At 39.1% G+C, this 17,274-nt stretch overlaps 1 protein-coding gene across 2 annotated transcripts in view; it reads left to right on the forward strand.

Annotated features, from left to right (window-relative positions):
- Nucleotides 1-17,274, forward strand: part of OCA2 (OCA2 melanosomal transmembrane protein) — a 175,915-nt gene that overhangs the window by 62,666 nt on the left and 95,975 nt on the right. For both annotated transcript variants that reach the window (XM_086740677.1, XM_086740684.1), the window contains exons 13-14: nt 1,839-1,977; nt 12,275-12,407. In XM_086740677.1, the coding sequence (XP_086596803.1) occupies nt 1,839-1,977; nt 12,275-12,407 (272 nt within the window). The remainder of the gene's footprint in view (nt 1-1,838; nt 1,978-12,274; nt 12,408-17,274) is intronic.

The following is a 17,274-nucleotide window of genomic DNA, read 5'->3' on the forward strand; positions in this document are numbered from 1 at the left end:
TGCACTGTCATTGCCATGGAGATAAAGCTTGCAGAAAATCCTACTGACTCTACAAATACAAGGATTTATATTTCCATTACTAAGGCGTAAAACCTGATACTTGTTTCACTCTGCATTTTGCAGTAAGCTGATAAAAAAATTAATAACTACCCCTTTTTAGCTGTAGTTTATTTTCGAGATACTTTGTTATTGGGAACTGGAAAAGGCTAACGGTTGTTCACATGGGAAATTATATAACCAGGGTAAGTGAACTGAAGAAGTTTGAGCCTACCATAAAGCTAACACTTTCTGATGGTTTTATACTTTAGGCTTGACCTTTCTTGGCATACATCAGACATTCTTTCTTCAAGCTATCACTAGGCCCATCAAAAACAAAGAATCACTAGGGAGAAGTTAAGGTTATATTTTGAAATGTTCAGAAATCAAGGAGTGATGAAGTTAAAATTACAAGTACAAATGTGGTCTTGTACTACAATTGGTACAATTGAGCCAGTTGGTCTACAAAGTACCCTTTAACTGCATAGTTTTATGCTGTTGGGGAAGCAGTGTATTTTTGCACAGTTATTTTATTGTGGAGTTTTTATGTGCTGACATATGTGTCATTTGATGGTGGTTTTTTTCCGAGTTTTAAATTGACACTTGGTGACAGCGTAAGTGTGTCAAGTTAAGCTTTTGTGCAATACATTCTTTTCTCTTTAAAATATAGGTTTCAATAATACAGACTTAGACTGAACCATAAAGCTCAGCTTTTTCTCCAGGGAAATGTGTGACAGCACTACAGAGAAAGCAATCCTGAGAAAGCATTCTTGCTGGTCTCTTCCCCCCATCCCGTATTAGGTAAAGGGGGTAATAATTTGTGTGTGAACTCCATCTTTACACACTGGAGCTACATTTTGATAAGTCATGAACAGAAAAGCATTTGTTCCTTATTCCAGAGTGCTTAGGTGTGACCTTAACTTTCAACCTTTAATACCACGACCCAAGTTTAAAGTCAAACATGTACTTCGGAAATGAGCAGATTGTGCAGATCTGTGCGTAAAAGTAATTTGTGAAATTGAAGTAATCTGGGTGAAGATTACTGTGTAAGTGGGCTCAGAGTTGAAATGGATCATGAGGTTACTGAGTCAATCCCAGTATTTGCCAGAGCACTTCTTATTAAAGAGACATTAAATATTTTTGAACTACTAAAAACATTTTGAGATTTTTTTTAATAATAAGGAATATGTATCTTCTACTCTTGTTGCATTAAAAATAGAAATATTCGCGATCGAAGTTTAGAGAAGGGGAAAAATAGGAACAGAATAAACAGGATAAACCTATGCTGAAAGCTGAAGTCTCTAATAGATGATTCATGGCTAATAGGTTGCCTGCACAATCCACTACCACTCCTCCCCACATGAAAGTTAATAACTGACGCTGAGTGCAGAGCCTGTGGTTGCCCAGAATAGTTTTCCACAGGTCAGTGTAGCCTGGGGACCATGGTTTAAAAAGTTGTATGACGGCAAAAATTGGAAATGCTATTTTCTGTGTAGTCTAATTCATGTAATAGTTGATTACTTTTAATGAAATGCTTTTAAAAATACATCAATTTTTTTACCATTAATTTTTGCATTATAAATATAAAAAAATCTTTTTACATTTATATGGCTATAATTACTGTCACACATATAATGTAGCACAATTAACACTTTTCCAATATATGTACATATGCACAAATATATTTTAAATCCTGCAGTTTTTCAGGGGAATGACTATATTTTGCAATTTTTAGAAATTTTAAAATGTAAGCTAATTTAGTCACAGGGTAAGAGGTTAATTTCATTCTCTTTATATCGCAGGCTCTGCGAAGTACTTAATCTTGATCCTAGGCATGTCCTGATTGCAGAAGTAATCTTCACAAATATTGGGGGGGCTGCCACAGCTGTTGGGGATCCCCCGAATGTGATTATTGTTTCAAAGCAGGAGCTGAGAAGGAAGGTATGTATTGCAAGCTGTTTGGCTACTAAAATTAAGTACTGATGTTGACTTACGGAGTGTTGAACCTTCTCTTCCCCCAGACAGCCATATAAACAGAACACTTTTTCTGCCATGCTGTTTCTTTCTTAGTAGGATGATTAGACAGAACAGAATGATCTTTTGGGGATAAAATTACTATGAAGAATAGACATTATGATATGGACTGAGAACACTAGTTTATTTTTTTTTTTTCTTTTGTGGGAGGAGAGTTTCCTTGTCAATGGCACAATGAAGAAGAAATCAAAACAATGGCAGGGGGTAAAGAGAGGGGAGCAATTTGGACAGACAGAAAAAATGTGAAAATGAAGATGAAAGTCCAAATTTTTTTTTCAGAATAAGCTTTCTCTCAGAAAGAGACAATTTGATTCCTTTTCATAAATTTCAAACCAGAAACAATTGTCCATACACAAAAACCCACATGAGAGGCTGCGTTGCCCCCATAGGCCCATGTCACACACGACTCCACTGCAGGCAGAGACTTTGTCCTTCAGCTGCAGCCCAAGGGCATGCGGGGCGTGAAAGGAGAGCGGGGGCTCCTGCTATACACAGCACAGGTCACATCTGGCTCCCCTGTCCCGCCAACATTGTGGTATCCCCAGGCTGCAATGACAGATTTTCACTTCCAACACTTGGCTCTTCTGTTTACGGACAAAATCATTTCATTTTGCTGGATGACTGGTGCCAAAGGGAAAGGTACGGTGGCCAGTGCTGGGTGGGACTGCAGACACCTGCCAGCGGCGACCGTCCTGGTCTCACCATCTCTTCCCACCCACATGGCCACCTCTGCCCTGTGGATGGACAGAGCCGCTGCTGGCAGGTGTTCATGTTGGCAGCCTTCAGATTTTGCATGGAGCTGACGTCTGTGTGAGTCTTCCATGCTTCCAGCTATCCCTGCCACCCCTGAAGAGGAGAGCAAGTCCCACTTCTGCCTCTGACACAGTGCTTCTGGGTATCCCTTGGTGTGTCACCTGTCTGTGGTGCACTGGGTGCAGCAGGGAGGCAGTCTGCAAAGGGCAATCCTCCTGGGATGGGGTAGCTCTGCTCTCTTGCCCCTGCACCACCACCACCGCTATGATGGAAGGGGCAGTAATATAACGGGCAAGTCTGGAGGGATGTGTTTTCTAGGTGTCATAAACCCCCTAAATAAATAAATTTAAAGGAACTCAATGCATTGTATGGGCCAGTGTGAAAATACCTACGCAAGTGTGATGAACGAATCATAGCATAAAATTCTGCTGTGTTTTTTTTTTTCATTTGGAGTCAATTATGTTTCTATTGCTGTACCAAAAAAGATCTCTTCTGATTAACTGAATACACTCAAATTAATTAAGTACTGTCCAGGTTGGAAAATGTCTGTGAAAGTTCTTAATATTTAACAAATTGAATGTTTATGTGCAAAATATTTGAAATGTGCTGCAATTAGTTTGTTTGGATGATGACTCTGGAGATTCTGTAATATTTCTGGTTGAGGATTTGATAGCTACATTTTAAATATGAAATCTGTGCAACCTTATAAAATTTCTTTTCTAAAAGAGAATAATTAGCACCTGCCATCCAGGCCATTTTCCTAAATACTCAGAAACTCGTCATCTGTATAGAACCTTTAGAGCTGGCTATAAACATGGGAAGCAATTAAGCAATCACACTGAAAGGAAAAAAATTTACATCTCTCTTGAATGAGATATTGGTAATTTTAGGAGGACTTAGATGTACAAATACCCTAGCAAATGTGACATTATAACAAATTCTGTGTTTGAAACAAGTACAAAAACTTTCCAAGTGTTTTCACTCTGGATTGTTCTCAGATCTTTTGTTGCATCACAGAAATAAGGACATAATTAAATAGCTGAGATGCAACACAGGACCATAGAACTTGTCCTGCTTCTTTCCTGTATTATCATCTGTTATATTTGTATAGATATAAATAAAAGAGAGTCAAAGACTTATCCTTGGCTCTGAGGCTGAGTGGCAAGGACTGGCTCATGTCCTCACTGCTTAGGGCTTACTCCCTGCAAAGGAGATTTGACTGGGAGAGCGCTGGCAGCAGTAACTGGATAAAGCCAAGAGAGGGCAGGGAGGGAGCTGAACCATCTGGCCTCTTACAGTCTGGGCTGTTAAACTAAGAGGTGGATTCCTAATTTTGTCCACCTGTTCTAGCATGCTCTCTTTTATTTGGAAGAAGAAACATAGATATTGTGATCTTGTTTCTGAAAGTACTTCCAGCAAAGACTGCTGTGAGGAAAGGTTATATGATCAACCCAAAATCTGCCTCTAAAATGCATGGGATGTCTACTATATTTGTACCAAGTAATTTTATTTTTTTTTAAAAGTGTTTAAGAGGTAAAAGTTCTTGAATGCAATAATGACATTTTGTAAACAGGACTTCATGCAGTATTTTTTATAGTGCCTATTATGATGTTTTCTACAGGAAAGATCTGGGTTTTACTTCTTTTTAGCATTATGGTCATGTTTTTGCCATTCTAGGAAATTTTTCTCCTTGGTATTATCATTGAAATTCCCCTTTTCATCTTCTTGCACTTCTTTTTAAGTGTTATTTTTGCATAGTAAGTACAGGAGTACTTGGACAAATGCCCCTGTAGCAGGCTGAATTTTGCACTACGTACATGATTGGGTTTTTTTTCTATTTTATGAGGTGCCATCAGGAGGACGATTTTACCAGTCTTCCTGAAGTTTTACTGTGTATGTCAACTTCTAAAAGCAGCCTAGTAAAATACTATGCAATTTTACACTTTCTTAGGAAACCTTGGATTTTAAATCAGTACAAAATGAAGTGCAGCCTTGTTACTTTGGATGCTGTTATTGGGTTATAGCAGTAGAAATGCTTTAGTCTTTGTTTACTGTAGTGCTGGAGAGATTTTTCTCTGTAGGTTCTGGGGAAAACTCACGTCATATTAAGAATATTTTATTTAAAGTATGTTTGAATAAATAAGCTTTTTGTTACAGTTTACTCATTAAAATGTAGGGATAGGTCTGTTTATTTGTCTTGAGATGCAAATGGCTGCCAAAAGGATTTTTTCTTTGTAGCAGTGGTTAATTTATAATACTGACATTTTCCCTAACATCATGCCTGGAATCAGTGGAACATTTGCATAACAGGGGAGGAAGATTTGTTGTACTCTTACTTGTTCTTAGTTAGAGTTGGAAGAAGTCTCACACAATAGCATTTATGTTGTGATATTAGGCAAGGAAAATAAGAGTTTTCACTAAGGGCAAATGGAAAACTCATTCAGCGAATACAAACTTTAAAAATCCTTTATTACCTTCAAAGTACTGCTACAGAGTGGCCATTGTAGCAACATTATATTTTTATTTTGAAGAGATATTTGCTTCAGACTTTGGGAACTTCATTTTTATATGCACAATAGGGCATGAACCAGTTCAAGATGGTCATTGCTTTCAGAAATGTTGAGTGTTAAGTTACAGAATCATAGAATTGTTAGGGTTGGAAGGGACCTTTAAAAGTCATCTAGTCCAATTCCCCTACAAGAAGCAGGGACATCTCCAACCAGATCAGGTTGCTTAGAGCCTCATCCAACCTGGCCTTGGAACTTCACAAGAATCTACAGTCACATCTTTGAAATCAGAAGTTGCTTGTGCTCTAAGATTAGGCTGTGATTACAAGATCTTTAGAGAATGGATAGTGAATAGATCTCCAGAGCAAAATGATGGTGTGAACATAGTGTGCACTAGTGTATCTAGCTTTAATCTGTCTAAAAGAGGCAACAATAAGAGCAAAGGCAGTTTAAGCATGTGCTAGCCACTGGATTATATCCTCTTATTTTGTGTCTTTGTAAGTATGTGATAAAGCTTGTACTGTTAATCTGATGTTTGCTGAGGATTTTGGGTTTTCAGCATCCCACTCAGAGTTATTCCTGTCATTTAACAAGAATTCCCAGGAAAATGGACAGCCAGCAGGTTCTCCTGTTCTGCCTTTCGGAGACTTGCAGCCTTCATGCTGAAATTTAGCATGGTGCTATATTAATTGATTATATTGAACAAAAAAATGGAGTATGAAAAATTTATGAATAGAAGTAGATAATACTGAAAAACAGATCCTCTATATGAATCTATAAAGTTATTTCAAGCACTGGCAGACTGTGAAATGGAATCCTGTAGTTTACTAGTCTATTTCTCTTGAGTTTCCTGGATACAAGGCTGTTTAAATTTTTAATCTATTTGCAAAACTTTTGCCCTTTCTGTCAATGTTTCATTGATTCCTTTCCTCAAGAAAAAATGAAACCCTAGGTAAGGCATAGGAAATAAACTTTATGTATTTATGGCTGATTTAAGATTTTTCCCCCAGCTTTGCATGTAGTAATCATTAGTGTATAATGCAAGACAAAAAAAAAGGAGGTTTGTCAGCATCTCAGATAAGCATTATCTTCATGTAACTGTGTTACACCATCAGTGATTTCTGTCTCAGCGATGTCATGAGCAGTTCCCCCAGAGACAACGTAGATCTCAGTCACTCAGCCAGAAGGGATGTTTAACCAGCGTAGAAATAATAAATTACTCTTGCTCTTTCTCATTATATTAGTTTTAAAATATTAAGTAAAATATTAACTGGCTAGAAGCACAGTATTTGCTGCTCCTTGAATGGCCACACCTAGCTATAATTTTTGCTTTCTCTTTGATCTAAACTGGCAGATTTCTTCCAGAAAGATGTGAATTACTAGAAGTTAATTTCACACCTCCAAAAGCAGTAAAAGAAAAAAAAATCAGGATGATAAAAGAATAGTATTTTAGGAAAACAGTATGATACTTCCTCCTAAAATGAAATTGATAGATTTGACTTTGCATTTAAAACTATAAACCAAAGAAAGATGTCCACGCTGTTTCAGCTTTGACTCTCTAGGTGGTGGAACCGTTAGGCTGTTGTTTTGCTAAAGCAAAATCTTTGTATTTTCTGTTGGCTGGGGAATGGGAGAAATTTAACACAATCAGCATAGCCTCAAGTAAGGGACATTTGAAGCATGTATTGTATTTATCTGATGGATTGAAATCTCCTGGAAGAAAAGTATTTCTTGCCTATTGTGCATGTCAATTCTATTTCAGTCTATTGTGCAGGAAAATCTTTATAAAAATGACATTCTGTTGTATGCAGCAGACGTGGAGCACTTTACTGTGTTTTCACAATGCTGAGTCCCAGCCCCAGCAGTGCAGAGGGCTCAGGAGGTGTAAAATGTGTTATACATAGGTGCACAGGGTATGAATGTAGGCTCTGTGGAGCTGTTGCACACCCTTTCTAGGGTCTGGGAAAGGGAGCAGGAGCAACTGATGAAGTAACTGTGCGACCATCTTGGTATCTTCTGCTGCACTGTTTGTGTCTGTGGCACAGTTTAAACCCTTTAGTCGCTTAAAGTTCTCCAGAGGCTGCCAGCTGATTACTAGCTACCTGACAATGTTTGGTGTGAAATCTTTCTTCTCCTTCCCTGAAACCATATTCTATGTGCTGCAGAGGGGCTGGTGCCAAGCACTCAGCCCAGAGCATCAGGGTGGACACTGGCCTGTTTTTGACCATGAGCCCTTTTGATACCAGCCATAAAAAGGAGTGGACTTGCTAGTCCTCAGCCTCCTCATGGCTACAGGGTACAAGTTGTCCAAGGCTAGTGATTGTCAGGATTCATTTCACTCACTGGCTCTTGTGGATCAACGCAAGGAGGAAACGGAGCAGAAAGCCAGAAGCAAGGGACAGGAAGAGAACTGCATCAGCCTTGCAGTATCACAGGCAACACTGTCATGCAAGCTCTTACCTGAAATAAGCACGCTCCATGTTAGAGAACTATTTGTTTCAGCTGAACTGTAAAGCTGTTCTGCAGTCGCAGCAGAGCAGCAAGTTTTCTTTTTCCCCATTGTTGTAGTTCAGCCCCGATCGGACCAGACTACGCAGTCTCTCTCTCACTCCCCCCACCTTCCGAGAGAACAGGGAGAGAAAATATAAGGAAAAACGGCTCGAGGTTTGAGATAAGGACAGGGAGAAATCCTTAAAGTTACCGTCATGGGCAAAACAGACTCGACTTGGGGAAAACTATTCATTTATTACTACAAACAGCAGGATAATGAGACAGAGAACAAGATAACCTCCATCCACCCCTCCCTCTTCCCAAGCTTAACATTATCTCTACTACCTTCCCCCCCGAGCGGCACAGCGGGGAAGAGGGAATGGGGGTTGCAGTCAGTTCATCATACGTTGTTTTACGCCGCTGCTTCGTGGTCGGGGGAAGAACTCCTCACATTCCTCCCCTGCTCCATCTTGGGGTCCCTCCCACGGGCCACAGTACTTCGTGGAACTGCTCCAGCGTGGGTCATCTCTTCCACGGGTGCAGTCCCTCTAGAAGAGCTGTCCCAGCGGGCCCTCCATGGGCCACAGCTGCCTTCAGGCATCCACCTCCCTCGGTACGGGGTCCTTCATGGGCTCCAAGTGGATCTCTGCTCCTCCGTGGACCTCCATGGGCTGCAGGGGGACAACCTGCTCCACCATGGTCATCACCACAGGCTGCAGGGGAATCTTGGCCAGGAGCCGCATTACTCCTCCCCCTCACTCTGAACTGACCTTGGCGTCTGCAGCCGTTCCTCACAACAGGCTGGTAGATGTCTCTCAGGATCTTTTTACATCTTATTCACTTCTCATCTCCTCTCCACTTCTTGCAGCCGGGCTGGACCGAGTCGGGCCCAGTCGGCTGCCTGGCGAGAGGCCAGAGGGTGAGGCCTGCAAGGCCCATGAGGCCTGTGCCTCCCCCTCTGCGCCTCTGCCCTCACTCAGCTTCTTCACATCTTCTCTCCTCTCTTTTTTTTTCTGTTTTCCCATTCTTAAATACGTTATCGCAGAGGCGTTATCATGAGACATTCTGCTACCAATCGGCTCGGCCTTGGCCAGCAGTGGGTCTGCCCTAGGCCTGGCCAAGTGCCCTGAAGAAAGGGGAGCGACTTCTAGCAGTTTCCTACAGAAGCTACCACCTTAGGCCCCCCCCTACTAAACAAAACCACGACACCCATGGATCTCAGAGACAAGAAACATCAATGGGGTGATATTATGAAGTTTAACAACATCTTGAATCTCAGCCCAGCTACTCTCTTTGAAAAGTTTGGGTAAGCTCCCAGATAAGATGCCAAAAAAATCTAGTAGACAATTTTTCTTTTCTTCTGATGGAATCTCCAAATAACTTTTAAGGCTCATCTATGTCAGCAATTACATCACGAAGCTGTGTTAATCCTGATTTTTTTTTTTAAAGTATTGTGATGTCCATCTCCTTTAAATTCCTTTTGACTATCAGTCAGACATGAGACTTCCTTATTAATATCTGCATTTTAGTTTGCCTTCTAGGCTGATGTGATTTTTCTTTTTATATAGAAATTAGTTTTGTGGGTTTCAAAAGGCACATTTCTTGTGCTGTATTTTTTGTTTGAGAAGCTTCTCATTGTGGCATTTTAGTAACAAAGCACAATAGTTTTGCTCTGAAAATTGTACGATATTCTACACATAGAAACAAGTGACTTTGTAAATCTTTGCGCTTGTTTGCAATAAGACACTTCCTTAAATTCAAGTTCCATTAGCATACGATGGAGACATCACATATTTAAAGTTGAGAGTTTCCAAGGAATCTTCAAGCTCCTATTTGTCTTTTTTATTTCATACATTAGCAATTAGCTTTATACCTGAGTAACTTTGCAGAGAATTTCTGCTGGCATACTCTGCCTGGTAGCTGGCATCCTTCTTTGTGAAGTGGGCACGTTGCTGCCAGCCTAAGAAAGCTTCATGTCCACTGCTCTTTTTAAGACTAGTTTGAATGCAAAAGTAATTTTCCCGGTTCTAGTAATTTGGGGTTGAGTATATTCCAACCACCTCTAATAACTTAATGTCTCCTCAACTAGCTGTTTCCCAGTGACTTCATTTTCCAGGGGATCATTTTTTTTCCAGTCAGATTTAGGTATTGCTATTTTGGCTGGTGCAGCTTCAGTGTTGTTACAGCCTCATTCCCTTCAGCTTCCTTCCTTAGGTCGTTTTAGAGGCCATACAAAACTGAATAATTATTTTCCATACTTCCTGAACTGTTTAAGGGTACATTGTCAATACTCGAGAAATTTCTGAACCAAGGTCAGTTCAGCTTGCTTTTAAGGATTCTGATTTTTCTGGCCAAAATTTTCTGTTATTCCTTTTTGGCTATAATCTTAGAGGCAACCTACACATAAATTAGATTTATTGTCAATTTTAAATGTCTATAATCAAGGAAAAGCACATGGGGAATATGGAATTTATATACTTTGGGGGCAGGTCTTACAAACACTGAGCCTTTGCAGAATTTATTTTTTTTTCTCTCATAGTTATTTGTAAATTTCCTCGAGTTATGAATGTTGATTTAATCCTTCATAGAAATATCTCCTGTAGCTCTCAATCTCAACTTGATGCCCAGAGGCCAATCTTTCTGAACATTTATAAAAATTCACTTGTAAAGTCTTTCTTGCAGAGATGTCAGACATTTGACTGGCTGACTTATTATGTAGGCAAACTGAATGAAAGTATATTATTTTCCTTTGTGGTATGTTTTTCTGTCCGATACTTAAAATAATCTTATTCCCATTCTTGAAGAGTCTACTTTGTACTTGCAGAAAAGAAATGGCAGTAGCTGAATTATAATGAAAGGCCAGTGAATGAATAGATAGACAGTTTCACCTTCTAGTAGCTGGAGAGTAGAAGAGGCAAGGAATCTACTATTAAATAGCAACTAAGGATTACTTTCTTTAGCTCATGAAGCTCATTCTAATCCTAGGTTTGCATACTTATATTTTGAGATTTATTTAACTGCCTACAAACTATGGATTTTTTTTTTTTGCAAAAGAGCACTAATCTTTATCTGGCTACAAAAGTTCTTTATGACTTTAATCAATTTCTTGTGTCATGTGTGCTTTTATTGTGCCCTGTGGTGCAACAGAGAAACATTTTTTTTTTCCTTTTTTTTTTGAACCAGAGACATTTCAGCTGGGACATTTCCACATAAATTCTTTTAGTAGCATACAATATAGAAGAGCACACATTTAAGGTACTAAGTTCCTAATAGTCTTAACACACAGGAGATGATATCAGCTGATGCTGCATGGAAAGATGTTTTTAATTTGCACGGGCATTACAGAAGGGTCTGTAGGTAGCACACAGGTATTTGGTAAAAGGCAAGTCACTATGAAGACACAGAGGTGTGGTACAGGGAGATCTCATGGCTTTCTAGAGTCTCTGGGAAATCAGTGAATGCTCTGAAAATTCAGTTTGGACAACCTGAGCCATCCAGGGCTTAGACCATGCTTTCTTCCAAGTGTCACAGAGCTGCTCTGCTGGGATCACCAGTTCAGACAATCTCTGCTCCATGAATATAAGACAGTTCCTTGCTACCAGAGTACTTGGATGTGATGCCCCTTGGAGCTTCATGAGCAACTTCCTTTGGACAGGCTAGTTTTAACTGCTTCAGAAAAATCCCAGTCCAAAGGCTAGCCCTGATCCACTACAGTGTGTGTAATATGGAATTACGGAATAATTCAATTGAAATGGGCTCTGGAGGTCGTCTAGTCCAATGTCCTACTCAAAGCATGGCTAACTTCAGAGTTTTAGGGTGGGTTGTCACTATTCATTCTTACTGCTTAAAACAGCTTTTCAATATATTCTGCCTAACCTTTTTGAGAACCCCTTCACTAAAAGGCTTCATTAAGCAAAATGTAAGGAGATGTGTCCATTTATTAAGCAGGCAGGAAAATAAACAGAATATTGACATACAATATTTTATTGTAGAAGAATATTTGTGAATTTAGATGAAATCCTGGTTCAGATGGAATTATTGTAAAAATCCATGTTGTCATCAGTTTAAAACAAAAGCTGGCCATTAAAATTTAACTGTTTCTGAGACTCATTGTGATTTAAAACAAATTTACAGTGATTTAAGTAATGAAAAGGAAAGGTAATGACTCAGTTTGTTTTGTTTTGTTTTGTTTTGTTTTTTTCTATCCACATCAGGAACACCAAATGTATTTCAGAATAACTGGTAATACTATTTTTTTTAGTTCTCTGAATTAAATTGTAATGTGGCTCATCTCCTCGAAACAGATTAAATACAGCATATACTGTACTTGAAACTTACTTTATTGCTTTATATTTATCATTGACCTCCAAAGTACATATAGTTGAATGTGTTTCCCTGTAGGTAATACAGGAAAATAACTGATTTTTAATATAGATTTTTGGTTTTATTTCCAGGGATTGGATTTTGCAGCCTTCACAGGGCATATGTTTGTTGGCATCTGCCTTGTTGTTCTGGTCTCCTTTCCTTTTCTCAGACTTCTGTACTGGAATAAAAAACTTTACAACAAGGAACCAAGTGAAATTGTTGGTAAGTGTGAGCCTGAAAATATTTTTATTATCACTACATTACACTACATTAAATGTGCTAAAAAGAAACTGAATAGTGCCTACTACAATGTTGTTCTCAGACAGAAGTGCCCACTCTCCTTCAGTCTCTAAACATTAATTTTTTAATTAATAATTTAGATTTTATTTTCAATTGTGATATTTTCTCACTTATAGAAATGGATATTTTTCAGGTGCTAAGGTTGAGATGTTGACATGAATTATTAAATGTCTTTCAAAATTTATAGGGATATTTTGCATCATTCATAGCCATAGGCTTGAATATGAGGGTGTTCTGTATTGCAACAGATAACATCTGCTGAAGGTGCTGAGTTCACAACCTATCTTTAGAAATATCCCAGGTTTCCCTTATGACAGCCATAGTGCACAGATGCATTCCCTTACTGTTGTTTTTTTTTCCCACTGGATTTTTTCAGAAAGATTTTCCTGCTCTGTGGTCAGTGAAGGACATTTCATGAAGAGTAGAAGGACCATCCAAGTTATTTACAGCTTGCCTCTGTCGCTATTCCAACCCTAAATTTTCCTGGTGTATAATTTCTATAATTCAGTAGGACTAAATCTATGATTTAGGTTGCTCACCTCAGCAGCCTCTAGAAATCTTAGTGAAGTTGTTTCAGTGGCTGTTGAGTATGTTGGTCACTTTTTGTCTTCATGCTTTTATAGCTTTCTATTCAGTAGTTTTGAAGTTTTCATCACTGCTCTCAGGCTTCTGTTTAAGTTCACAATTTCTTTATGAGATAAGAAGTAATTCACTAAGTATAATTTCTTAGCAAGCTTTGTACAAAGATAGCTGAGTATAACTGTTTATTCCCTGGGATTGATGCTTCTTTGCTTTTGGGTGCATAAGACTTAGGATCCAGACTTCCACTGACCATACAACAGGTATTTTAATGTGCTGTATGACATCTCTTAGCCTGTGTACGTGGCGTCTGTTTAGTACAGGGAGGACATGATATGGTTGATACAACTTGGCTCCATTTCTAATCTGAGGAGAAAGAAAAGCCCTTCTAAAGACTAAAGTAGCTGTCTACAATAGTAGAGAGATATTGCAGCCCCCAAAAGTTTACTTCTCTCTTTTGAGTGCAAGGGGAGTCCAAGGTGACTCACTCAGTGGTAGAGATCTTCATGATAGGTAACTAATGTAGAGAAAATGAGTACCACTTGTAGTGGCTTGCCTTTTTCCAGGGAAAATTATCTTTAGAGTAGGATTTTATTAAAAAGACAGAAGTGAGAGTCCTCTCCTCAGTGGATTGCACCATATCCCTTTAATCTTGTCTGATAGAAAGGTCAGAGAAGCGATTTCACTGCTTAGGGAGTTAGCTCTCATGCAGACACTTGATTTTGAGAGACTTCAACACCCAGCCAGCACAGGGCACGCTCAGCCTACCTGTTCACAGCTCTAAGGGTCAAAATCTTTCATAGTATTAAGAACTAAAGTGGTTTTGATCTATTTCAGAGATGACACTACCTAACTGTTTTCTAAGAGAATTAAGGAGATTTTTTTTTTCTATATATCTGCTTGGTATGAGATATGCATTTTAATTTCTGTTCCATTGTAAAACAGCTGTGGCTTTCAGCACACTTAGAGGTTTGATCCTGAGTGTAAGAGCAATAAAGCAATGAGCTCAGTCCCTAAAATGCCTAGATATTTCCCTGTGATACTACAAAGTAAGATTTTTCAGAAATCCATCAAGAATCTTATTTTTCTACCTTCTTGTACCAGGGAAGGTGCCTCAAGAAGTCTTCCTTACCTGATAAATAAATCTATTGACTATATACTTCTGTGTAAAGGAGAGAAAAGACTTTATTTCCCAACAGACAAAAGACAGGACACTCAATCTTGAACCTTGAGCCTTTTGTTTTATTATCTTTCCCCTACTCCCTCAGAGTGTGGAGAGGGTAAGCTTCTTACAGAAGCTGCCACTGTAAGCCCCACCGCTACACAAACCCAACACAGGAGCTCAGAAGGTCAACCACGTCCTGGGCTGCATCAAAAGAAGGGTGGCTAGCAGATCAAGGGAGGTGATTCTGTCCCTCTACTCTGATGAGACCCTACCTGGAGTACTGTGTTCAGCTCTGGAGCCCTCTATCCAGGAAAGACATGGATTGGTTGGAAAGGGTGAGAGGAAGGCCACAAAGATGATCAGAGGGCTGGAGCACCTCTCCTATGAGGACAGACTGGGAGAGTTGGGGCTGTTCAGCCTGGAGAAGAGAAGGCTCTGGGGCGACCTTGTTGTGGCCTTCTGGTACTTAAAGGGGGCCTACAAGAAAGATGGGGACAAACTTCAGCAGGGCCTGTTGGGATAGGACAAAGAGTAATAGTTTTAAACTAAAAGAGGGTAGATACAGAATAGACGTAAGGATGAATGTGGTGGGACACTGGAACAGAGAGAGGTGGTGGATGCCCCATCCCTGGAAACGTTCAAGGCCAGGTTGGATGAGGCTCTGAGTAACCTGATCTGGTTGGAGATGTCCCTGCTCCTTGCGGGGGGGTTGGACTAGAAGACCTTTAAAGGTCCCTTCCAACCCAAACCATTCTATGATTCTGTGTCAAAATACTAAACATAGAGAAGTTCCTATCTGTTCTGTACAGGGCTGAGAATGAGAATTCTTTGTGGAAGAGATAATCTCTTGGAAAGGAATTATCTTTTTGTTGGGGAGGAAAGGAACCCTTGCAACCTCTCAGATAAAACTCTTTGTAATTATGCATTATTATAAAAAATAATTACTTTCCCTTGTTGCCTGGAAGTATATTATTAAATCTTTGGTATTCAGAATTTATTTTTTTTTGTAACTTCCCAACTTATTTTAAAATAGTGAATTTGCTTTTATTAATTTCTTATTTTCTAATATAAGTCATAGCTTCATGAACATTTCCATGGACAACTAGAGTTATATACTTAAATTATCTTTAAAAGTGACTGCTTGCAAGCTGTCTTGAGATAAGTAATATCTAAACAGTCAGAAAACATGTTCTGCCAACTGTGAGCAATTTTGATTCTGACATAATCGCATTATTTTGGGAATATACATTTTAGAAATTAGAGTTGTTGCTTTTTATCTATACACTTCTAAAGCATATGTTTCTGATTTTTAATAAATCAAGTATGCATCACAATTTGTTCGTCAATTTGAATAGTACAATTTATTCACTGACATAGCATTTTTGCCAGTAAAACACTGTACGCTTTTAGGAAGCTAGCATACTTCCCTCAGTTCATCTCTCAGTAATCTTTGCTCCTTGCAGCTTACTGTGTTCAGATATAGCAGTCTCCTAAATAGTATACCATATTTTCTTTCTCATAATCAGCAGTTCCTCCATTGCTGTGAAGCTAATCAGTAGCCGTTCAATTAGAGGACATGTTAAAGCACTATTCTTTCTATTGAAATTTTCTGAGAAAGGGGAAGAGAAAGCAGTAAACAGCTCCATTAGGGGGTACCTGCCATAGTCTGGATTTACAGAATGTGCTCCAAGGTGCTTTCAGGATTCCTTCCATTTCAGGTTGCAATGATTCTGTGATAAGTTCAAAAAGCTTGTTTGAAGCAGCTGTTTTAATCAACTAAATACCAGCCTTCTCTCAGCCTACTCCCAATTAGCAATTAAACAAGATATGTAAGACTTAATTGGTATATTATTCTCCTTGGAAATTTTTCACTGTATACCAGGTACTTTAGGATTTTTTCTGTTGCTTTGGCCTACGTAGATTATTGAGAATGGATAACCACTGATTTTAAGAATAGACAATGCTGTTATTCTGATGATACAGTAGCAGATTAATTCCAATGCTGTCTGTTACCAATGTCTTTAAATTGTTGGCTTTCAGACTCAGCTGTAGCACCTGCATAACAGAAAAAAAAAATGCACGTTCCTTCCCCAGGAGCTACTGTCTACCTGCAGTAGCTCGAAGTGGGGCATATTACAAAGGAAAAAAAGAATCTGAAGAACTCAGTCATGTGAGAGAAAATCAAGTTCTTTTTAAGAATGAAGGGATATTTTGAAGACTTTTTTGAGTGTGACTTTCAGTTGATAAACTTGTGCCTTGTTCTGTGCGATGCATAGAAAGACACTAGAATTTAAAGTATCTAGTATTAAAGCTGAGAAAGTTTAAAAAGTATATATATACTTACCCAAAAGAATATGTAAAGGGAAATAATAACATATGAGTGTAAGAAGAATTAAACTTGCTATTCCTCCACAGCCCCAAAACTTGAAACCAAAGTTTTAACTTCCCTTAAGGGTTAACAATACAGGATTTAATCCCTGGGAAGTGGGACAATACACTGTTGTATCTTAGCTATCAAGCTGTAGAGATGTTGACCTCAGTGTCTGGAAAGGTCACTGTCCACAGGACAGTGGGTGGCATGTGGTCTAGCGAGAAGTATTATTATCGCAATTTTTGCCAAAGAGGAAGAGCTTTCTCATAGCATGATAGCTGATTTCATACCAACTCTCCACTTCTCCTGTGTTTCTTGCTCCAGTTTCTGGTTGTTTGACTGGCTGAAAGAGAGACCCACTGTTGAAGCAGAAGTGCTGATGCCAGGAGAGGGGGGAGCACGTTATTCCCTCTGGTGTGGCTCACTGTCTGCAGCAGCTGGGAAAATCCTGCTGTGGTAGTATGATAGTCGCTGTGGTAGTATGATAATCACTGTGTAAAGCCTACAACAGAAGGAATTTTCTAATTAATTATAGTCATGCGTAAAGTGCTTAGTGTGTGAAAAACACGGTGCTGTTTCCCACAATGTGAAATGTGGTAACCAGATGAGTGAGCAAATCTGTTTCTTTCTTCCATGTGGAGCTTTACAGTTGCTTCTCTAAGAGAAGAAAAGAG

The sequence above is a fragment of the Chlamydotis macqueenii genome, chromosome 1 (assembly GCF_036417535.1).
Source record: "Chlamydotis macqueenii isolate bChlMac1 chromosome 1, bChlMac1.mat, whole genome shotgun sequence".
NCBI lineage: Eukaryota > Metazoa > Chordata > Aves > Otidiformes > Otididae > Chlamydotis > Chlamydotis macqueenii.